We start from the raw sequence: 22,126 nt of genomic DNA on the forward strand, positions 1-22,126 counted from the left end.
GTTTCTTAGGAGCAACCTGGCACGGTTGCAGGCGCAGGGAACACCGGGCGCTGTCTCCCGAAAACGGCCACCGTCGCTACCTGCCCTAGGGAGAGCACGGGGCACAGCAGCCCCACGCGCGGGGCCGGGGGCGGCGCGGTACTTGCCGCAGGCGGCGTGGCGGCGGCTGCGGGGCGGCTCCGCGACGGCGCTCCTCATCCCGGCCACGGGCCTCGGCGGGCGCACGGCAGGCGGCGAGGGCAGCGCCCGCCCCAGCGCCGCGCGGCACCAGCCCCGGACAGGCAGGGACGCGCAACGGCTCCGCGCTCCACACGCAACGGCTCCGCGCGCCGAACCGCCCGCGTCCCCATGGCGACGGCGGTGCCGCGGGCAACGCAGGCGGCGGCGGCCACGCAGCAGCGCCACCAGGGAAGGCGGCGGGGAGGAGCGCTGGGCCGGGCCCCGCGGCGGGCGGCGCGGCCGTGTTCGCTGCTGGTGCTGCTGCCGCGAGCCCGGCTCCCTCGCCCCCTCCGGTCGGGTCCGGTCCCTCCGACCAAGGCAGCTTGGCGTGGGTGTGGAAGAATTGTTTGAAAGTTGCAACTGAGAGGAAAACTAGGGCCTAACCGAAGTTTTGGCATTACAAAAGCTTGCTTGGGGTGATACACAGTTGCCACTTCCAGGAGGGTTGGTAGGCACGGACTCAGCTCCTCCACGGTTCCCTACGCAACACAATCTGCCCTCCTCGCAGCTGCAAAGGGGAGTAACGGAGGATGGATGGAGGAAAGTGAAGACACTGTGGCCAAACTCTGTTGCACTCCCTGTGCCGGGCTGCTGATAAGCCACGCAGTAGCTCTCCAGTGGGAGATACGCAATAACATGTCCGGTGCTGAGCCAGCAAAGGTGTCAAATCACTCCTTTCAGATGAACTTTGCTTGAACTTTGCTCGTTATAATGTCAAAACACACCTCCATCCCAAAAGTTGGGACCACCCCTCACTGAGCATGCGCTATAGATTTTCAATTAACGGTACCTTTAAATGAAAGCGAGAAACTTTTTCACTGATCAATAACAATATTAAGTATGACTCTAGTCACTCAAGCTCCAGCTAAAAGTAAAGTAGTCAGGATGAAAAGGAGGAGAGAAGAATCCATAAAAACTCTTGGGTCAGTCTACGGGCTAATCCCCCTTTACTCCGCTCGGACTGGAACGCTGCCTGAGGAGACTAAGAAGTGAGAGGGAATATTCCATCGTAAAAACCCATCAGATTGGGACGCCGCCTGAAAAGACTTGAGACTGACCGTCCTCTCCCATCTTCTGGGGTGAGTGATGATTGCACATTTGAACATCACAGCTAGCGAAAAACCCCACGCTGTAGTAGAAAATTTATTGTGCTGATATCAGAAACCTGCTTTGTAAATGTTGCATTTGAATAAATCGTACTGTTTGTGAACTTGACTATATCTTTGTCCACAGACTGTAATCTCCTTTCGTAGACGGCAGCAAGCAACATAGCGATGGGGACAGGGAAGGCACGCGTTGCCCTCCATCTGGAGTGCCTGGAGGCTCTGCCAGTCTCTGCACAAAGTCCTGTGTGCCATGTGCATTGGGAATGCAGTTGGAAAAGGCGCAGCCCACGTGGTTCAGGAACTCCTCCGTCTCTTCCCTCAGCCCTTTGCTCAGCCCCCTCCAAGCCCTGCTGCCCATTCCAGTGCTCCGCTATTCTGAGACTGCTCCATCAGAGCCCAACAGACCTGGCAGCTTCCCAGGGAATCACCAAGCTCCTTAGGCCAGAGGGCAACCGCTGTGTTCACCTCAGCTGGCCCAGTAGAGGAGCTGGGATGTGCCTCTCATAGCTGCTCTCTTTCTCTTCCTTCCCAGGATGTTCAGAATTTAATCAGCGAAGCACTGGAGAAGCTGGAATACGACCAGGTCCAGATGCCGGATTTTGCCCGCAAATCGTCAGGTGCGGCTACAGCACAGGAAGAGCCGAGACAGGGCACTTTGTGCCTAAGCTTCGGCCTATGTTAGCTTTCATTTTCCACGGCCCATTAGCATAGCTGAATGAGTCACTGCCCGATGTTTCAGGGGGGGCTCATGCAAGGAAGTCGGAGGCCAGTATCACTGCTGGAAAGCTTGCAGTACTTAGTGGCATTTTCTCAAGTTGGCGGTGCAGGGGAACAGGCATCCTGGTGGCAGTGTCCAGTAAGACACAGCTATGTGTGCATCCCTTGATTCATCCTCGGGGAGCACCACATGGAATCCATGGCCGTCCCAGCGGAGGGAAAGGAGGCAGGTCCCAGGGCTGTGACCGTTCACACACACGAGGGCCGTTCAATAAGCCCTTTTGTTTCTGAGTCTCCACGGTGTTTGTCCAGGTGGGGAATGGAAATAATTGACAGAGGGGAGTGCCTGTGCTGCTTGTCAGAGGACGGGTCTGCAGCGTGTGTGGTCCATGAGCTCCTGCAGATAGATGGCAACCTTCTAAGCAGAGGCAGCCCTCCAGGGAAGCAGTGCTTGATGGGGACATTCACATTTCAGGGGCTGCCATCATTCATTCGAAGACCTCTGCCTCCTTTCTCAAGACCAAGGGAATGCTCTTCTGGTCTGGACTCCCCCTACTTCATTTCATGAAGAGCCCTGACGTTATCCTTGAGGTAGGGGTGCCAAGGAGCAGAGAAGCACCAAGGTGGGAGGGAACCAGATGCGCTCTTGAGTCTCCCTTTGCCACATGGCCGCTGTGCACTGCTGCTCTTTCAGACTGAAAATCAACCAGGAAACTGCTGGTCCTTCTCCGGGAGTCAGGGTCACGTCTTCATCAAACTGTCCAAAGCAATCTCTCCACACGCTGTTACGCTGGAACACATTGCAGTGCGTGTGTCCCCTCGTGGAGAGATCAGCAGTGCTCCAAAGGACTTTGCTGTCTATGTAAGTGCCTTCGCTAGAGTCAGGGAGTTGTGAGGAGCATTTCTAAGCCTTGCAGGGAGGACATGGGCGTGTGAATAGAGGTCTCACAGTGGTAGGAGGATTCTCTCGGGCCTGTGACTTCCTCCGAGCCTAGAGACGAAAGGGAGTTCCTTTGAGTCAGCCCATTTCTTTTACACTCCTTCCCTTTGCGGTCTACGCTTGGACCAAAGGTTCCCATTTGAGGGGCCAGGCAGTAGTAAATGAGCCCTGGGTTGCAGGGGCTGGCACGCTGGCTCAGCCACGGCTCCTCACAGCTCACCAGCACGCCCCTTGCAGCTTGCTTTCTGCTCCTCGGCGCCAATTCTCTTCCCTGCACACTCAAAGACTGCTCTTGCCCCGCACATTCACCTCGGCCTCGGTTGTGGCCGCTTCATTAGTTCCCCAAGGGAAGCCGAGTGTTCCTGCTCTCTCCTTCACTGTTTTGTTTTCTCCGCCTGTGTCCTTCGGTAGGGGATGAAGGCAGAAAATGAGGAGCAGGGGCTCTTCCTAGGAGAGTTCACATACAGCCCTGCAGAACATCCTTTCCAGACTTTCTGGCTGCAGGTACTGTGACAAAGAGGCATGAGAAGTGTTGGAGAGTAAGAGGGGGAGGGAGAAATAGCGGTGGCAGGGGAGAACCTGGGGAGGGAGGGATAGAAAAAGACAGCTCCTCTCTGCTCATTTCAGAACGAGGGCTGGGACTCAGTGCGCTATGTGAAGCTGGAGGTCCTGAGCAACTGGGGCCACCCAGAATATACATGCCTCTACCGAGTCAGGGTCCACGGGCAAGAACCCTAAGAGGAGGAGGGAGTCTGGGGGCACTCTGCTGGAAGCAGCGGTCTATAATGAATAAATCCTGCAAGATTTGAGCAGCTGCCGTGATGTGCTACTTAGTGCGCCTTTCCTGCCCCCTTCCAACCCTAATTGCGCCCTCCTTGACAGCACCTCCTGAGAGTGTTCTTGGCCCTCTCATGGACTTTTTCCCGTAATTAAGATGTCATGCCCTGCAGGGCGTAGGCCTTCCACAGTCCTTCCAGCATTTTTCTCATACAGCTATGGGCTGTTGCTGAAGAAGGAGCAAAGCGGGGAAAGCAAGAGAGCTTTCCTTTAAATGGAAAGGGGAACATTTGGGTGGACTCGCAGGACAGTGGGAGAGCACAGCAGGGTTTTGCCAAGTCCATTCCAGCGTGCAGCTGCTGTCCCTGGTTGCCTATCGGCTGCATGAGGTGATGCAGCTTGGCGGCCGGAGGAGGCTCCCTCTGCACGTGGGCAAACACCGTCCTTGCGCTGCTCCCCACCAGCTTCTCGGGGTTATTTGCACGGACAGCATAGATCAGAGTGTTCCCCAAGCTTTTTGTCCTCCTCCGTCACCCTCAACCCTCCCCTCGCCACAGCAGACCCTCTAAGCTCCCATCCAGGCCCTTTTCCCTGCTGGCACACAGCGGTTGCAAGATGCGCAAGATGTGTGGCTGGCATCTCCTCCAGTGCTGTGTTTAGCTCCTTTAACGGCTTTTCCTGGGGAAAGGGGACCCCAACAATCTAAGGAGGTGCCTTCTCATCCTATCTCGGAGATGCTCACAGGCTTCCAACTTCCTCCTTCGTAGGCTCGTCCAACGCTTCGCCATCAGACAGGCCCTCTGATAAGTGCTCCTGCCTTTGGCCAAGGCCTTCCGACCGCTCACCCACTTCCTTTAGCCTCATGGTGTGAAAAAGTAGTACACGGCTCTCAAGTCCTGATTCTGCACCACACAGGCCCTGCTCCTGCTGGGTTCTTCCAAACCTTCTCCTTCTTTGGCTCCTTTCCTGCTCCTCGACAGCGGGTCGTGTGCCTGGCAATTGGCACGGCATCCCTGCTCTGAAGGTCTTATTCTTCTAACCACCACCACGGCGACCTCCTTTGCTAGCGTCGCCTCTTATGCTGGAGGGCTGTCCTCACCCTCTGAAGCCCAAATAGCCCTCTCCCACGTCTCCACCGGCGGGGCAGGCTGACTCAATGCTGCTGCCTGTCTCTGCTCTCAGTATTTCCCCAGACACAGCACTGCAGCCAGGCACCACAGCAGGGTGCCAGTGCCTCGTGTTGAGCAGTTGAATTTGCTAATGGAAAGCTGATTTAGCTGATTTGGATACTGGCCCTGGGACAAACCCAAGTGAGACCATGGGGACAGACTGCCTCCAAGTGGCACTAGGAAACCAGCTCTGCCAGCATCATTGCTTTGCGAGACTGCAGGGCAGCAGGGAAGCATGAGAGCCCAAGGCCTGCATCTCCTTTCGTAGACGGGAGCACGCAGCATAGCGATGGGGACAGGGAAAGCATGCGTTGCCCTCCTTCTGGAGTGCCTGGAGGCTCTGCCAGTCTCTGCGCAAAGCCCTGTGTGCCACGGCCTCAGCTGAAGCAGCTCAGGGCAGCAGGGGTCCTGCTGCTTCAAGTCTCCGGCTGGTGGGTCTGAGCAGCAGCTGCTGCCTCAATATGCTTCAGCCTGCCAAGCCTGGCGGGTTCTCCTGACTCTGTGGCAGGATGCTGTACGGGAAAGAGCAGCCAGCACAGCCGCTCTCGGCTGTGGAGGTGTGCAGCCAGATGCCGCAAAGACTTCCAGGCGCTTGGGAGAGGAGCTCAAGCTACGGGGTCCCTGTGTAGCCCCTGCCTGTGACCAGCAGCCATTCTTGTCCTGGCTGCGCTGGAGTGACACCACAGTGCCCCTTTCCCTTCCCTTGTCTCCAGGGTGTCTGCCTGCCCTGGCAAGCCGACACAGAGGCAACACGGCCGGAGTCAAGAATGCTGCCTAGCCCTCCACTAAGCATATTCCGTGTCCTGTGCAGTGAAGAGCCCGGTGCCCAGAGCAGCAACCAAGAGCCAACGTGCAGGCTCAGCCCTTGTCTTGCGGCATTGTGTCTTCTGCAGGCTAAGCGGAAAGAGCCGCCCCCGCACTCGAAAGCTGAGTCCGTGGCAGAGAACCGATGAATGGAGGTGGTTGCTCTCATGCTAGCTTGTTAAGGGAGACAGTAAAATAATCCAACGAGGCATCAACCAATAAACTTTATTCCCCAGCGCAAGATTGTTGTGATAACAACATCCACTATCCACTGGTGCCATTATTGTAGGGAATAGCCGCAGTAATTAGCGACTGGCAATTAGCTCACGGACTAGAGAACGCTGCTTGACCCAGTAAAAACGCTATAGCGTTCCTTCCCCCTGAGTGTACAGGGGGCTCTCAACCTTGCAAGAGGTTGACAAATGTCTGTGTCTTTCTTCTCCCTGGATGTACAGGGGACTCTCCGCCTTACTGGGGCTTAGCTTAGCCCAGCATCCCAGATGAGGGGCAGGTTCGGGTTGCTCATGGTCCAGCCAGAGGAACTGGCGAGCTGTCGCTCCTGATCCCTGCTCAGCTCGTCAGTGCTGAACCCTGTCTTTTGTACCAGGACGGCGGGAACATGTCCCTGCGGCCTGCTCATTCTTAGGGGGTGATCCTTCCAGAATGTCCAGCAGAGTTCCATAAGACTTGCTATTTCTTGCACAGCCAGCAAGACAGGACCGCTTTGTTTTTGCAAGACCGTCCCGCCTGCCTTTTCGTTCCTTTTTGGGGAAGTGCGTGTGGTTTCCACCACCCGTGTCCTTGCTACATTAACATCTCTGTGCATTTTCACATGCCAACTCTTTACTCGCCCATCAATGGCTCCCTTGCCTTGGCTTGGAAGGCCGTGGGGCAACAGAGTGTCAAAAGCCAGCTGTGGACAAGGCTGCTGGTGCCTGCCAAATAACTCCCTCTTGGCCTGCACTTCAAAGACTTCTCTACTTGGTAGAAGAGGCCGTGATTTCAGAGGACTGGCTCTTGTGAAGAGGAGTACCACCTCTGCTTCCCGCCAGCTTGAGCTTGGTCTGGGAACAGGGCACTGCCTTTTCTACTCTGATGTCACTGACAGCCATTGGCATCACAATCTGTTGCCGCTGTGTGAGGTAGCAGGAGCAGAGTGACAGCTCCAGGCTGCCCCTGCTCTTGGTCACTCTCTGTGGTGAAGGCAAGAAGATTGGAGTGCTTCTGGCCTACGCCTGAGAGAAGTGGGGTTTTGGCAGCTGCAGGTCTGGACAGCGATGTCCAGACCGCAAGGCCAAGACACACACTGGTATGGACGTGCTTCTTTGCCAGGAGCGTCCTAGAACCTCTCCCCTCTTTTGCTCAAGTGCCTTGTCCACCTAAGCCACCCGTCACTGGGGAAGAACACAAGCACAGCCTCCGAGCTCAGCGTAAAGCAGGCTGAAGGCAAGAGCAGTTGCCGCAGGCCCTGTGTGCCTGAGCCCCTTCCTTTCTTCCTCTAGGCAAACTGCCAGCCAAGGGCCTGTGCTCCAGAGCACTGGAGTGTGCAGGCAGGACCAGCACCAGCGCCAGCATCATGGCAGAAGTAAGCTGACACGATTCTTAAGCACAGCTCCCTCGGCTTATTTCCATTTAAAGTACAGACTGTGTTCATGGAAGAAATCTGTTGTACAGTGCCAATGAGAAAGACCTGCACAAGTGCCTTAAGAGAGCTGTTGGTTCTGCATGGCTCAGCCATCCAAAGGCATGAATGAAATGCGCAGGCTTCATGTGGCAATAGAAGGCTTTCTTATTGTTATTACTATTATTTCATTTTTATTTTCTGGAAGGTTCAAAGACTGAGTGATTGCCTGCCCTCTTCCTGGGCAGGCTTCCTTGTCCAGGTGCAACTTGCTCTCTACTCTGTGCAGCTGTTGAAGAGCTGTTTCCCATTCTTGTCAGAGGCAGAGGAGGAGCTGCCAGAAGGCCAGCCTTAGGCTGTGCCTCACGGTTCTGGGGACCGTGAAAGGCAGCTCTGCTTGGACTGAAGGGAATGCATTTCCCTTCCCCTGTGCTGCTTGCAGCCGCACAGCCACTGAGAGAAGCAGGAGCAAATGACCAAAAGCGGAGAATGCCTCCTGCCTTCTGCCAACACAAAGATAACCAGTGGAAGACCTAACATAGAAGAGGGCACAAGCTCACTGGGCTTGTTCCATCTTGACTCTTTTTCAGGAGTTTTGGGGCTCATCCTGCACTACCTGGTGCTGAGCATAACATATCCTCGGCGCTTGGTGCTCCAGGCTTTGGGCAGCGCATCAAGGTAGAGCTGAGGGGGAATCTTCTCGTTTCTTGAGAGTAGGGGGGAGAACTGTTTTGGCACAAGTATACCAAATGCATGGAGGGCAGGAGAAACAGGGGAGAATTATGTCCTTTGCCTCTCCAGAGAATGGCCTCTACTCCCAGAGGCAGGGAGTATCCCCCTAACTTTTGTTGGCTCATGCTGTCCTGAAGTCAGTCCTCCACGTCTGGCCCTGCATTCCTAATCCTTGCTCTCCCAAATGCCTCCTTGTCCCAGTGGGTGTAAGCTTGACCACTGACTGGAGCTTGTGCAGGAGCACAACAGACTGCCCAAGTCACTCATGCCAGGTGCAAGAGCTGCCGTCACCACTACTGCTCTCATGTCTGCTTGGGGCCTGCACAGCTCCAGCAAGCTTCATTCTTCTTTTCCTCCATGCTCCTCCGTAGGCAAATGAAGTCTAGGATGACGGCTGTCCTGCTGCTGTTTGTCCTCTTTTCCTCCCTTTTTGGTGAGTGTCTGTAGAGCCCGCAAGTAATGGTGCTTCCTGACCATTACTTCCTTCTCCCTCCTGGGTGCACGTACACAACTGTGCCCCAAGGAGGAGCGGGCAGTCCCTGAGAGAGGGCTGCAACGCTTCCACGTGCCTCAGAGGTACTCGGCTCGCTTTTCCCTGGCGCTGACGCCACTCCTCCTAAGCCCTGTGGAGCAGGCAGTGGCTAGCCTGCTTGCTCCAGAAAGAAGAGAGTCTTCCTTCAGGGAGATCCCCACAATGCAGTTGTCCCCCATCCCCAGTAGTCTCTAGCCCCACAAGCGCTTGCTGCCGGTCTTCTTCTGGCGGCACACCAACACACTTGACGCTTTGTAATGTCAGCTGGGTGCCTGCCGGAGGGCCTGCAGCCTGACTTGCACACAGCTCTTTGGGCATGAGCAAGTTCCAAGTGTAAAGAGAGCTCTTCTGGTGACTAACAGGTGTTTACTACGTGGGGCTGCTTGACGCAGGAGGCTTCTGGACCAGCACAGCAGCTCTGAGGGTCTACGTGTTCTCCTATTTCAAACCCGTCTGCCAACAGGTGACATCTGCAGTGCGTCAAATCAAGGCAACTTCTGCCACTCTTAAAACTCCAGGGCACCCAGGGTGGCTTTCTTAAGCCACATGGCTGCTCCTTCGCCGTAACAGGCATAGCTTTTGCCACACCTTCGTTTCCGCAGCAGCTCTGTTGTTCTTTTTACTGAATGCTCCCTTATTGTCCCTGTAGGAAGAGGAATTTCCTCTCTCTGCCGTGCTCGTGAAGAGACAGAGGTAAAAATCGCTTCCTCTTGACTAGATGGGAGGTTTGAGAAGCTCCAGACCCCTGTCACACCAGCCTCAGGCAACACAATTCTAAAGCTCTTCCCACTGCCCCGTCTGCCTTTCTGCCTTGCCTTGCTCTCTAGTGGTCAGCTGCACCTCAGTGCTCGGGCACCTAGGGCTGGGCTCTTGGAAGGTCTGCATTCCAGCTGCTTGAAAAGCGGCATAGCGGGGTGCCCATCTTGCAGTGGCTTCTCTGGCCCTCAGCCACTGATTGGAGTCCAGCCGCTTGATGTTCCCTGGCCCCCCGAGGGAGCTTTGCTGCCTCACTCCCATTGCCATGGCACGGCACCAGCCCGCAAGAACAGTGGTCTCTGTGGCACGCTTTTTCTAGGCAAGCAGATGAAGGGCTAGGAGCAGCACTTGACCAAATCCACACCCTCCAAGGAGAGCTGCGTGAGCTCCAGGAAGTCCTGCACCACGTGAAATGGTGTGCCAAAGACATTGCCCGGCGTGCTCTCGGCGAAGCCCTGAAGCACATCGAGCTCCCAGACATGACCGGATTGGTAAGAAACCACCGCAGAAAGCTCTCTGCACAGCTCTTTTTCTCATACCTGGAGTTTTAAGGCTAGGGTACTACGGACCCTAGGAGAGTTGCCTGTCCTGGCACACCAAAGGGCTGTAGCTGCTGCCTCAACAAGTACCCTGGCTTCCTGCAGTCGCTTCTGCTATCACTGCACTCTACTTGTAGGGCCATGAAGGGAGATTTGCTGGTCTTCAGCTCCACTTGCTCTCAGTCTAGCTAGCACCTAGGTGGTTGGAGCTGGAAGGAGAGTCTCTGCCCGCCCAGCAAAGCTCACACGTGCTGCTGGTGCGGGCACAAGTTCTCCAGGAGAACTTATAAGCCAGTCCCCGGAAGCACGTCTGGGAGCCTGGGGTTCATGTTGGCCTGGCCCATGCACAGGAAAGCTGCTGTTACAGCCAGGCTTCCTGCTCTCCTGCTCTTGGGAATGCAGTTGGAAAAGGCGCAGCCCATGTGGTTCAGGAACTCCTCCGTCTCTTCCCTCAGCCCTTTGCTCAGCCCCCTCCAAGCCCTGCTGCTCATTCCAGTGCTCCGCTATTCTGAGACTGCTCCATCAGAGCCCAACAGACCTGGCAGCTTCCCAGGGAATCACCCAGCTACTTAGGCCAGAGGACAACCGCTGTGTTCACCTCAGCTGGCCCAGTAGAGGAGCTGGGATGTGCCTCTCATAGCTGCTCTCTTTCTCTTCCTTCCCAGGATGTTCAGAATTTAATCAGCGAAGCACTGGAGAAGCTGGAATACGACCAGGTCCAGATGCCGGATTTTGCCCGCAAATCGTCAGGTGCGGCTACAGCACAGGAAGAACTGAGACGGGGCGCTTTGTGCCTAAGCTTCGGCCTATGTTAGCTTTCATTTTCCACGGCCCATTAGCATAGCTGAATGAGTCACTGCCCGATGTTTCATGGGGGGCTCATGCAAGGAAGTCGGAGGCCAGTATCACTGCTGGAAAGCTTGCAGTACTTAGTGGCATTTTCTCAAGTTGGCGGTGCAGGGGAACAGGCATCCTGGTGGCAGTGTCCAGTAAGACACAGCTATGTGTGCATCCCTTGATTCATCCTCGGAGAGCACCACATGGAATCCATGGCCGTCCCAGCGGAGGGAAAGGAGGCAGGTCCCAGGGCTGTGACCGTTCACACACACGAGGGCCGTTCAGTAAGCCCTTTTGTTTCTGAGTCTCCACGGTGTTTGTCCAGGTGGGGAATGGAAATAATTGACAGAGGGGAGTGCCTGTGCTGCTTGTCGGAGGACGGGTCTGCAGCGTGTGTGGTCCATGAGCTCCTGCAGATAGATGGCAACCTTCTAAGCAGAGGCAGCCTTCCAGGGAAGCAGTGCTTGATGGGGACATTCACGTTTCAGGGGCTGCCATCATTCATTCGAAGACCTCTGCCTCCTTTCTCAAGACCAAGGGAATGCTCTTCTGGTCTGGACTCCCCCTACTTCATTTCATGAAGAGCCCTGACGTTATCCTTGAGGTAGGGGTGCCAAGGAGCAGAGAAGCACCAAGGTGGGAGGGAACCAGATACGCTCTTGAGTTTCCCTTTGCCACATGGCCGCTGTGCATTACTGCTCTTTCAGACTGAAAATCAACCAGGAAACTGCTGGTCCTTCTCCGGGAGTCAGGGTCACGTCTTCATCAAACTGTCCAAAGCAATCTCTCCACACGCTGTTACGCTGGAACACATTGCAGTGCGTGTGTCCCCTCGTGGAGAGATCAGCAGTGCTCCAAAGGACTTTGCTGTCTATGTAAGTGCCTTCGCTAGAGTCAGGGAGTTGTGAGGAGCATTTCTAAGCCTTGCAGGGAGGACATGGGCGTGTGAATAGAGGTCTCACAGTGGTAGGAGGATTCTCTCGGGCCTGTGACTTCCTCCGAGCCTAGAGACGAAAGGGAGTTCCTTTGAGTCAGCCCATTTCTTTTACACTCCTTCCCTTTGCGGTCTACGCTTGGACCAAAGGTTCCCATTTGAGGGGCCAGGCAGTAGTAAATGAGCCCTGGGTTGCAGGGGCTGGCACGCTGGCTCAGCCACGGCTCCTCACAGCTCACCAGCACGCCCCTTGCAGCTTGCTTTCTGCTCCTCGGCGCCAATTCTCTTCCCTGCACACTCAAAGACTGCTCTTGCCCCGCACATTCACCTCGGCCTCGGTTGTGGCCGCTTCATTAGTTCCCCAAGGGAAGCCGAGTGTTCCTGCTCTCTCCTTCACTGTTTTGTTTTCTCCGCCTGTGTCCTTCGGTAGGGGATGAAGGCAGAAAATGAGGAGCAGGGGCTCTTCCTAGGAGAGTTCACATACAGCCCTGCAGAACATCCTTTCCAGACTTTCTGGCTGCAGGTACTGTGACAAAGAGGCATGAGAAGTGTTGGAGAGTAAGAGGGGGAGGGAGAAATAGCGGTGGCAGGGGAGAACCTGGGGAGGGAGGGATAGAAAAAGACAGCTCCTCTCTGCTCATTTCAGAACGAGGGCTGGGACTCAGTGCGCTATGTGAAGCTGGAGGTCCTGAGCAACTGGGGCCACCCAGAATATACATGCCTCTACCGAGTCAGGGTCCACGGGCAAGAACCCTAAGAGGAGGAGGGAGTCTGGGGGCACTCTGCTGGAAGCAGCGGTCTATAATGAATAAATCCTGCAAGATTTGAGCAGCTGCCGTGATGTGCTACTTAGTGCGCCTTTCCTGCCCCCTTCCAACCCTAATTGCGCCCTCCTTGACAGCACCTCCTGAGAGTGTTCTTGGCCCTCTCATGGACTTTTTCCCGTAATTAAGATGTCATGCCCTGCAGGGCGTAGGCCTTCCACAGTCCTTCCAGCATTTTTCTCATACAGCTATGGGCTGTTGCTGAAGAAGGAGCAAAGCGGGGAAAGCAAGAGAGCTTTCCTTTAAATGGAAAGGGGAACATTTGGGTGGACTCGCAGGACAGTGGGAGAGCACAGCAGGGTTTTGCCAAGTCCATTCCAGCGTGCAGCTGCTGTCCCTGGTTGCCTATCGGCTGCATGAGGTGATGCAGCTTGGCGGCCGGAGGAGGCTCCCTCTGCACGTGGGCAAACACCGTCCTTGCGCTGCTCCCCACCAGCTTCTCGGGGTTATTTGCACGGACAGCATAGATCAGAGTGTTCCCCAAGCTTTTTGTCCTCCTCCGTCACCCTCAACCCTCCCCTCGCCACAGCAGACCCTCTAAGCTCCCATCCAGGCCCTTTTCCCTGCTGGCACACAGCGGTTGCAAGATGCGCAAGATGTGTGGCTGGCATCTCCTCCAGTGCTGTGTTTAGCTCCTTTAACGGCTTTTCCTGGGGAAAGGGGACCCCAACAATCTAAGGAGGTGCCTTCTCATCCTATCTCGGAGATGCTCACAGGCTTCCAACTTCCTCCTTCGTAGGCTCGTCCAACGCTTCGCCATCAGACAGGCCCTCTGATAAGTGCTCCTGCCTTTGGCCAAGGCCTTCCGACCGCTCACCCACTTCCTTTAGCCTCATGGTGTGAAAAAGTAGTACACGGCTCTCAAGTCCTGATTCTGCACCACACAGGCCCTGCTCCTGCTGGGTTCTTCCAAACCTTCTCCTTCTTTGGCTCCTTTCCTGCTCCTCGACAGCGGGTCGTGTGCCTGGCAATTGGCACGGCATCCCTGCTCTGAAGGTCTTATTCTTCTAACCACCACCACGGCGACCTCCTTTGCTAGCGTCGCCTCTTATGCTGGAGGGCTGTCCTCACCCTCTGAAGCCCAAATAGCCCTCTCCCACGTCTCCACCGGCGGGGCAGGCTGACTCAATGCTGCTGCCTGTCTCTGCTCTCAGTATTTCCCCAGACACAGCACTGCAGCCAGGCACCACAGCAGGGTGCCAGTGCCTCGTGTTGAGCAGTTGAATTTGCTAATGGAAAGCTGATTTAGCTGATTTGGATACTGGCCCTGGGACAAACCCAAGTGAGACCATGGGGACAGACTGCCTCCAAGTGGCACTAGGAAACCAGCTCTGCCAGCATCATTGCTTTGCGAGACTGCAGGGCAGCAGGGAAGCATGAGAGCCCAAGGCCTGCATCTCCTTTCGTAGACGGGAGCACGCAGCATAGCGATGGGGACAGGGAAAGCATGCGTTGCCCTCCTTCTGGAGTGCCTGGAGGCTCTGCCAGTCTCTGCGCAAAGCCCTGTGTGCCACGGCCTCAGCTGAAGCAGCTCAGGGCAGCAGGGGTCCTGCTGCTTCAAGTCTCCGGCTGGTGGGTCTGAGCAGCAGCTGCTGCCTCAATATGCTTCAGCCTGCCAAGCCTGGCGGGTTCTCCTGACTCTGTGGCAGGATGCTGTACGGGAAAGAGCAGCCAGCACAGCCGCTCTCGGCTGTGGAGGTGTGCAGCCAGATGCCGCAAAGACTTCCAGGCGCTTGGGAGAGGAGCTCAAGCTACGGGGTCCCTGTGTAGCCCCTGCCTGTGACCAGCAGCCATTCTTGTCCTGGCTGCGCTGGAGTGACACCACAGTGCCCCTTTCCCTTCCCTTGTCTCCAGGGTGTCTGCCTGCCCTGGCAAGCCGACACAGAGGCAACACGGCCGGAGTCAAGAATGCTGCCTAGCCCTCCACTAAGCATATTCCGTGTCCTGTGCAGTGAAGAGCCCGGTGCCCAAAGCAGCAACCAAGAGCCAACGTGCAGGCTCAGCCCTTGTCTTGCGGCATTGTGTCTTCTGCAGGCTAAGCGGAAAGAGCCGCCCCCGCACTCGAAAGCTGAGTCCGTGGCAGAGAACCGATGAATGGAGGTGGTTGCTCTCATGCTAGCTTGTTAAGGGAGACAGTAAAATAATCCAACGAGGCATCAACCAATAAACTTTATTCCCCAGCGCAAGATTGTTGTGATAACAACATCCACTATCCACTGGTGCCATTATTGTAGGGAATAGCCGCAGTAATTAGCGACTGGCAATTAGCTCACGGACTAGAGAACGCTGCTTGACCCAGTAAAAACGCTATAGCGTTCCTTCCCCCTGAGTGTACAGGGGGCTCTCAACCTTGCAAGAGGTTGACAAATGTCTGTGTCTTTCTTCTCCCTGGATGTACAGGGGACTCTCCGCCTTACTGGGGCTTAGCTTAGCCCAGCATCCCAGATGAGGGGCAGGTTCGGGTTGCTCATGGTCCAGCCAGAGGAACTGGCGAGCTGTCGCTCCTGATCCCTGCTCAGCTCGTCAGTGCTGAACCCTGTCTTTTGTACCAGGACGGCGGGAACATGTCCCTGCGGCCTGCTCATTCTTAGGGGGTGATCCTTCCAGAATGTCCAGCAGAGTTCCATAAGACTTGCTATTTCTTGCACAGCCAGCAAGACAGGACCGCTTTGTTTTTGCAAGACCGTCCCGCCTGCCTTTTCGTGCCTTTTTGGGGAAGTGCGTGTGGTTTCCACCACCCGTGTCCTTGCTACATTAACATCTCTGTGCATTTTCACATGCCAACTCTTTACTTGCCCATCAATGGCTCCCTTGCCTTGGCTTGGAAGGCCGTGGGGCAACAGAGTGTCAAAAGCCAGCTGTGGACAAGGCTGCTGGTGCCTGCCAAATAACTCCCTCTTGGCCTGCACTTCAAAGACTTCTCTACTTGGTAGGAGAGGCCGTGATTTCAGAGGACTGGCTCTTGTGAAGAGGAGTACCACCTCTGCTTCCCGCCAGCTTGAGCTTGGTCTGGGAACAGGGCACTGCCTTTTCTACTCTGATGTCACTGACAGCCATTGGCATCACAATCTGTTGCCGCTGTGTGAGGTAGCAGGAGCAGAGTGACAGCTCCAGGCTGCCCCTGCTCTTGGTCACTCTCTGTGGTGAAGGCAAGAAGATTGGAGTGCTTCTGGCCTACGCCTGAGAGAAGTGGGGTTTTGGCAGCTGCAGGTCTGGACAGCGATGTCCAGACCGCAAGGCCAAGACACACACTGGTATGGACGTGCTTCTTTGCCAGGAGCGTCCTAGAACCTCTCCCCTCTTTTGCTCAAGTGCCTTGTCCACCTAAGCCACCCGTCACTGGGGAAGAACACAAGCACAGCCTCCGAGCTCAGCGTAAAGCAGGCTGAAGGCAAGAGCAGTTGCCGCAGGCCCTGTGTGCCTGAGCCCCTTCCTTTCTTCCTCTAGGCAAACTGCCAGCCAAGGGCCTGTGCTCCAGAGCACTGGAGTGTGCAGGCAGGACCAGCACCAGCGCCAGCATCATGGCAGAAGTAAGCTGACACGATTCTTAAGCACAGCTCCCTCGGCTTATTTCCATTTAAAGTACAGACTGTGTTCATGGAAGAAATCTGTTGTACAGTGCCAATGAGAAAGACCTGCACAAGTGCCTTAAGAGAGCTGTTGGTTCTGCATGGCTCAGCCTTCCAAAGGCATGAATGAAATGCGCAGGCTTCATGTGGCAATAGAAGGCTTTCTTATTGTTATTACTATTATTTCATTTTTATTTTCTGGAAGGTTCAAAGACTGAGTGATTGCCTGCCCTCTTCCTGGGCAGGCTTCCTTGTCCAGGTGCAACTTGCTCTCTACTCTGTGCAGCTGTTGAAGAGCTGTTTCCCGTTCTTGTCAGAGGCAGAGGAGGAACTGCCAGAAGGCCAGCCTTAGGCTGTGCCTCACGGTTCTGGGGACCGTGAAAGGCAGCTCTGCTTGGACTGAAGGGAATGCATTTCCCTTCCCCTGTGCTGCTTGCAGCCGCACAGCCACTGAGAGAAGCAGGAGCAAATGACCAAAAGCGGAGAATGCCTCCTGCCTTCTGCCAACACAAAGATAACCAGTGGAAGACCTAACATAGAAGAGGGCACAAGCTCACTGGGCTTGTTCCATCTTGACTCTTTTTCAGGAGTTTTGGGGCTCATCCTGCACTACCTGGTGCTGAGCATAACATATCCTCGGCGCTTGGTGCTCCAGGCTTTGGGCAGCGCATCAAGGTAGAGCTGAGGGGGAATCTTCTCGTTTCTTGAGAGTAGGGGGGAGAACTGTTTTGGCACAAGTATACCAAATGCATGGAGGGCAGGAGAAACAGGGGAGAATTATGTCCTTTGCCTCTCCAGAGAATGGCCTCTACTCCCAGAGGCAGGGAGTATCCCCCTAACTTTTGTTGGCTCATGCTGTCCTGAAGTCAGTCCTCCACGTCTGGCCCTGCATTCCTAATCCTTGCTCTCCCAAATGCCTCCTTGTCCCAGTGGGTGTAAGCTTGACCACTGACTGGAGCTTGTGCAGGAGCACAACAGACTGCCCAAGTCACTCATGCCAGGTGCAAGAGCTGCCGTCACCACTACTGCTCTCATGTCTGCTTGGGGCCTGCACAGCTCCAGCAAGCTTCATTCTTCTTTTCCTCCATGCTCCTCCGTAGGCAAATGAAGTCTAGGATGACGGCTGTCCTGCTGCTGTTTGTCCTCTTTTCCTCCCTTTTTGGTGAGTGTCTGTAGAGCCCGCAAGTAATGGTGCTTCCTGACCATTACTTCCTTCTCCCTCCTGAGTGCACGTACACAACTGTGCCCCAAGGAGGAGCGGGCAGTCCCTGAGAGAGGGCTGCAACGCTTCCACGTGCCTCAGAGGTACTCGGCTCGCTTTTCCCTGGCGCTGACGCCACTCCTCGCAAGCCCTGTGGAGCAGGCAGTGGCTAGCCTGCTTGCTCCAGAAAGAAGAGAGTCTTCCTTCAGGGAGATCCCCACAATTCAGTTGTCCCCCATCCCCAGTAGTCTCTAGCCCCACAAGCGCTTGCTGCCGGTCTTCTTCTGGCGGCACACCAACTCACTTGACGCTTTGTAATGTCAGCTGGGTGCCTGCCGGAGGGCCTGCAGCCTGACTTGCACACAGCTCTTTGGGCATGAGCAAGTTCCAAGTGTAAAGAGAGCTCTTCTGGTGACTAACAGGTGTTTACTACGTGGGGCTGCTTGACGCAGGAGGCTTCTGGACCAGCACAGCAGCTCTGAGGGTCTACGTGTTCTCCTATTTCAAACCCGTCTGCCAACAGGTGACATCTGCAGTGCGTCAAATCAAGGCAACTTCTGCCACTCTTAAAACTCCAGGGCACCCAGGGTGGCTTTCTTAAGCCACATGGCTGCTCCTTCGCCGTAACAGGCATAGCTTTTGCCACACCTTCGTTTCCGCAGCAGCTCTGTTGTTCTTTTTACTGAATGCTCCCTTATTGTCCCTGTAGGAAGAGGAATTTCCTCTCTCTGCCGTGCTCGTGAAGAGACAGAGGTAAAAATCGCTTCCTCTTGACTAGATGGGAGGTTTGAGAAGCTCCAGACCCCTGTCACACCAGCCTCAGGCAACACAATTCTAAAGCTCTTCCCACTGCCCCGTCTGCCTTTCTGCCTTGCCTTGCTCTCTAGTGGTCAGCTGCACCTCAGTGCTCGGGCACCTAGGGCTGGGCTCTTGGAAGGTCTGCATTCCAGCTGCTTGAAAAGCGGCATAGCGGGGTGCCCATCTTGCAGTGGCTTCTCTGGCCCTCAGCCACTGATTGGAGTCCAGCCGCTTGATGTTCCCTGGCCCCCCGAGGGAGCTTTGCTGCCTCACTCCCATTGCCATGGCACGGCACCAGCCCGCAAGAACGGTGGTCTCTGTGGCACGCTTTTTCTAGGCAAGCAGATGAAGGGCTAGGAGCAGCACTTGACCAAATCCACACCCTCCAAGGAGAGCTGCGTGAGCTCCAGGAAGTCCTGCACCACGTGAAATGGTGTGCCAAAGACATTGCCCGGCGTGCTCTCGGCGAAGCCCTGAAGCACATCGAGCTCCCAGACATGACCGGATTGGTAAGAAACCACCGCAGAAAGCTCTCTGCACGGCTCTTTTTCTCATACCTGGAGTTTTAAGGCTAGGGTACTACGGACCCTAGGAGAGTTGCCTGTCCTGGCACACCAAAGGGCTGTAGCTGCTGCCTCAACAAGTACCCTGGCTTCCTGCAGTCGCTTCTGCTATCACTGCACTCTACTTGTAGGGCCATGAAGGGAGATTTGCTGGTCTTCAGCTCCACTTGCTCTCAGTCTAGCTAGCACCTAGGTGGTTGGAGCTGGAAGGAGAGTCTCTGCCTGCCCAGCAAAGCTCACACGTGCTGCTGGTGCGGGCACAAGTTCTCCAGGAGAACTTATAAGCCAGTCCCCGGAAGCACGTCTGCGAGCCTGGGGTTCATGTTGGCCTGGCCCACGCACAGGAAAGCTGCTGTTACAGCCAGGCTTCCTGCTCTCCTGCTCTTGGGAATGCAGTTGGAAAAGGCGCAGCCCATGTGGTTCAGGAACTCCTCCGTCTCTTCCCTCAGCCCTTTGCTCAGCCCCCTCCAAGCCCTGCTGCTCATTCCAGTGCTCCGCTATTCTGAGACTGCTCATCAGAGCCCAACAGACCTGGCAGCTTCCCAGGGAATCACCAAGCTCCTTAGGCCAGAGGGCAACCGCTGTGTTCACCTCAGCTGGCCCAGTAGAGGAGCTGGGATGTGCCTCTCATAGCTGCTCTCTTTCTCTTCCTTCCCAGGATGTTCAGAATTTAATCAGCGAAGCACTGGAGAAGCTGGAATACGACCAGGTCCAGATGCCGGATTTTGCCCGCAAATCGTCAGGTGCGGCTACAGCACAGGAAGAGCCGAGACAGGGCGCTTTGTGCCTAAGCTTCGGCCTATGTTAGCTTTCATTTTCCACGGCCCATTAGCATAGCTGAATGAGTCACTGCCCGATGTTTCAGGGGGGGCTCATGCAAGGAAGTCGGAGGCCAGTATCACTGCTGGAAAGCTTGCAGTACTTAGTGGCATTTTCTCAAGTTGGCGGTGCAGGGGAACAGGCATCCTGGTGGCAGTGTCCAGTAAGACACAGCTATGTGTGCATCCCTTGATTCATCCTCGGGGAGCACCACATGGAATCCATGGCCGTCCCAGCGGAGCGAAAGGAGGCAGGTCCCAGGGCTGCTACCGTTCACACACAGGAGGGCCGTTCAATAAGCCCTTTTGTTTCTGAGTCTCCCCGGTGTTTGTCCAGGTGGGGAATGGAAATAATTGACAGAGGGGAGTGCCTGTGCTGCTTGTCGGAGGACGGGGCTGCAGCGTGTGTGGTCCATGAGCTCCTGCAGATAGATGGCAACCTTCTAAGCAGAGGCAGCCCTCCAGGGAAGCAGTGCTTGATGGGGACATTCACGTTTCAGGGGCTGCCATCATTCATTCGAAGACCTCTGCCTCCTTTCTCAACACCAAGGCAATGCTCTTCTGGTCTGGACTCCCCCTACTTCATTTCATGAAGAGCCCTGACGTTATCCTTGAGGTAGGGGTGCCAAGGAGCAGAGAAGCACCAAGGTGGGAGGGAACCAGATACGCTCTTGAGTTTCCCTTTGCCACATGGCCGCTGTGCACTGCTGCTCTTTCAGACTGAAAATCAACCAGGAAACTGCTGGTCCTTCTCCGGGAGTCAGGGTCACGTCTTCATCAAACTGTCCAAAGCAATCTCTCCACACGCTGTTACGCTGGAACACATTGCAGTGCGTGTGTCCCCTCGTGGAGAGATCAGCAGTGCTCCAAAGGACTTTGCTGTCTATGTAAGTGCCTTCGCTAGAGTCAGGGAGTTGTGAGGAGCATTTCTAAGCCTTGCAGGGAGGACATGGGCGTGTGAATAGAGGTCTCACAGTGGTAGGAGGATTCTCTCGGGCCTGTGACTTCCTCCGAGCCTAGAGACGAAAGGGAGTTCCTTTGAGTCAGCCCATTTCTTTTACACTCCTTCCCTTTGCGGTCTACGCTTGGACCAAAGGTTCCCATTTGAGGGGCCAGGCAGTAGTAAATGAGCCCTGGGTTGCAGGGGCTGGCACGCTGGCTCAGCCACGGCTCCTCACAGCTCACCAGCACGCCCCTTGCAGCTTGCTTTCTGCTCCTCGGCGCCAATTCTCTTCCCTGCACACTCAAAGACTGCTCTTGCCCCGCACATTCACCTCGGCCTCGGTTGTGGCCGCTTCATTAGTTCCCCAAGGGAAGCCGAGTGTTCCTGCTCTCTCCTTCACTGTTTTGTTTTCTCCGCCTGTGTCCTTCGGTAGGGGATGAAGGCAGAAAATGAGGAGCAGGGGCTCTTCCTAGGAGAGTTCACATACAGCCCTGCAGAACATCCTTTCCAGACTTTCTGGCTGCAGGTACTGTGACAAAGAGGCATGAGAAGTGTTGGAGAGTAAGAGGGGGAGGGAGAAATAGCGGTGGCAGGGGAGAACCTGGGGAGGGAGGGATAGAAAAAGACAGCTCCTCTCTGCTCATTTCAGAACGAGGGCTGGGACTCAGTGCGCTATGTGAAGCTGGAGGTCCTGAGCAACTGGGGCCACCCAGAATATACATGCCTCTACCGAGTCAGGGTCCACGGGCAAGAACCCTAAGAGGAGGAGGGAGTCTGGGGGCACTCTGCTGGAAGCAGCGGTCTATAATGAATAAATCCTGCAAGATTTGAGCAGCTGCCGTGATGTGCTACTTAGTGCGCCTTTCCTGCCCCCTTCCAACCCTAATTGCGCCCTCCTTGACAGCACCTCCTGAGAGTGTTCTTGGCCCTCTCATGGACTTTTTCCCGTAATTAAGATGTCATGCCCTGCAGGGCGTAGGCCTTCCACAGTCCTTCCAGCATTTTTCTCATACAGCTATGGGCTGTTGCTGAAGAAGGAGCAAAGCGGGGAAAGCAAGAGAGCTTTCCTTTAAATGGAAAGGGGAACATTTGGGTGGACTCGCAGGACAGTGGGAGAGCACAGCAGGGTTTTGCCAAGTCCATTCCAGCGTGCAGCTGCTGTCCCTGGTTGCCTATCGGCTGCATGAGGTGATGCAGCTTGGCGGCCGGAGGAGGCTCCCTCTGCACGTGGGCAAACACCGTCCTTGCGCTGCTCCCCACCAGCTTCTCGGGGTTATTTGCACGGACAGCATAGATCAGAGTGTTCCCCAAGCTTTTTGTCCTCCTCCGTCACCCTCAACCCTCCCCTCGCCACAGCAGACCCTCTAAGCTCCCATCCAGGCCCTTTTCCCTGCTGGCACACAGCGGTTGCAAGATGCGCAAGATGTGTGGCTGGCATCTCCTCCAGTGCTGTGTTTAGCTCCTTTAACGGCTTTTCCTGGGGAAAGGGGACCCCAACAATCTAAGGAGGTGCCTTCTCATCCTATCTCGGAGATGCTCACAGGCTTCCAACTTCCTCCTTCGTAGGCTCGTCCAACGCTTCGCCATCAGACAGGCCCTCTGATAAGTGCTCCTGCCTTTGGCCAAGGCCTTCCGACCGCTCACCCACTTCCTTTAGCCTCATGGTGTGAAAAAGTAGTACACGGCTCTCAAGTCCTGATTCTGCACCACACAGGCCGTGCTCCTGC

General features: G+C 55.5%; 3 protein-coding genes across 3 annotated transcripts; all 3 read left to right on the forward strand.

Annotated features, from left to right (window-relative positions):
• Nucleotides 1-1,846: 1,846 nt before the first annotated feature.
• LOC104567490 (SUN domain-containing protein 3) lies at nt 1,847-3,720 on the forward strand. Its single transcript, XM_088534082.1, has 5 exons — nt 1,847-1,942; nt 2,518-2,633; nt 2,737-2,904; nt 3,394-3,486; nt 3,610-3,720. Exons 1-5 carry the CDS (start codon nt 1,915-1,917, stop codon nt 3,718-3,720), a joined length of 516 nt encoding a protein of 171 aa, XP_088390208.1. The 5' UTR covers nt 1,847-1,914.
• Nucleotides 3,721-7,009: 3,289 nt separating this feature from the next.
• On the forward strand, nt 7,010-12,440 carry LOC148592698 (SUN domain-containing protein 3-like). The gene is made up of 9 exons (XM_088534083.1): nt 7,010-7,041; nt 7,944-8,031; nt 9,267-9,310; nt 9,693-9,864; nt 10,578-10,662; nt 11,238-11,353; nt 11,457-11,624; nt 12,114-12,206; nt 12,330-12,440. The coding sequence occupies exons 1-9, from the start codon at nt 7,010-7,012 to the stop codon at nt 12,438-12,440; spliced, it is 909 nt and encodes a 302-aa protein (XP_088390209.1).
• A 3,289-nt stretch (nt 12,441-15,729) lies between these two features.
• Nucleotides 15,730-21,159, forward strand: LOC148592699 (SUN domain-containing protein 3-like). The gene is made up of 9 exons (XM_088534084.1): nt 15,730-15,761; nt 16,664-16,751; nt 17,987-18,030; nt 18,413-18,584; nt 19,297-19,381; nt 19,957-20,072; nt 20,176-20,343; nt 20,833-20,925; nt 21,049-21,159. Exons 1-9 carry the CDS (start codon nt 15,730-15,732, stop codon nt 21,157-21,159), a joined length of 909 nt encoding a protein of 302 aa, XP_088390210.1.
• The last annotated feature ends 967 nt before the right edge of the window (nt 21,160-22,126 follow it).

The sequence above is a fragment of the Tinamus guttatus genome, unplaced genomic scaffold (assembly GCF_059628265.1).
Source record: "Tinamus guttatus ecotype Peru unplaced genomic scaffold, ASM5962826v1 Tinamus_guttatus_pri_ptg000535l, whole genome shotgun sequence".
Taxonomy (NCBI): Eukaryota; Metazoa; Chordata; class Aves; order Tinamiformes; family Tinamidae; genus Tinamus; species Tinamus guttatus.

What these genes read in the sequence shown, in the direction of transcription:
- LOC104567490 (XM_088534082.1), top strand. Translation starts at nt 1,915, where the DNA reads ATGCCGGATTTTGCCCGCAAATCGTCAG. An exon ending in TTTTGCCCGCAAATCGTCAG is followed by an intron (nt 1,943 to 2,517) that starts GTGCGGCTACAG and finishes TTCACATTTCAG; the next exon opens with GGGCTGCCATCATTCATTCG. An exon ending in TCCAGACTTTCTGGCTGCAG is followed by an intron (nt 3,487 to 3,609) that starts GTACTGTGACAA and finishes TGCTCATTTCAG; the next exon opens with AACGAGGGCTGGGACTCAGT.
- LOC148592699 (XM_088534084.1), top strand. Translation starts at nt 15,730, where the DNA reads ATGTCCAGACCGCAAGGCCAAGACACACACTG. An exon ending in CAAGGCCAAGACACACACTG is followed by an intron (nt 15,762 to 16,663) that starts GTATGGACGTGC and finishes ACTCTTTTTCAG; the next exon opens with GAGTTTTGGGGCTCATCCTG. An exon ending in TTTTGCCCGCAAATCGTCAG is followed by an intron (nt 19,382 to 19,956) that starts GTGCGGCTACAG and finishes TTCACGTTTCAG; the next exon opens with GGGCTGCCATCATTCATTCG.
- LOC148592698 (XM_088534083.1), top strand. Translation starts at nt 7,010, where the DNA reads ATGTCCAGACCGCAAGGCCAAGACACACACTG. An exon ending in TTTTGCCCGCAAATCGTCAG is followed by an intron (nt 10,663 to 11,237) that starts GTGCGGCTACAG and finishes TTCACGTTTCAG; the next exon opens with GGGCTGCCATCATTCATTCG. An exon ending in TCCAGACTTTCTGGCTGCAG is followed by an intron (nt 12,207 to 12,329) that starts GTACTGTGACAA and finishes TGCTCATTTCAG; the next exon opens with AACGAGGGCTGGGACTCAGT.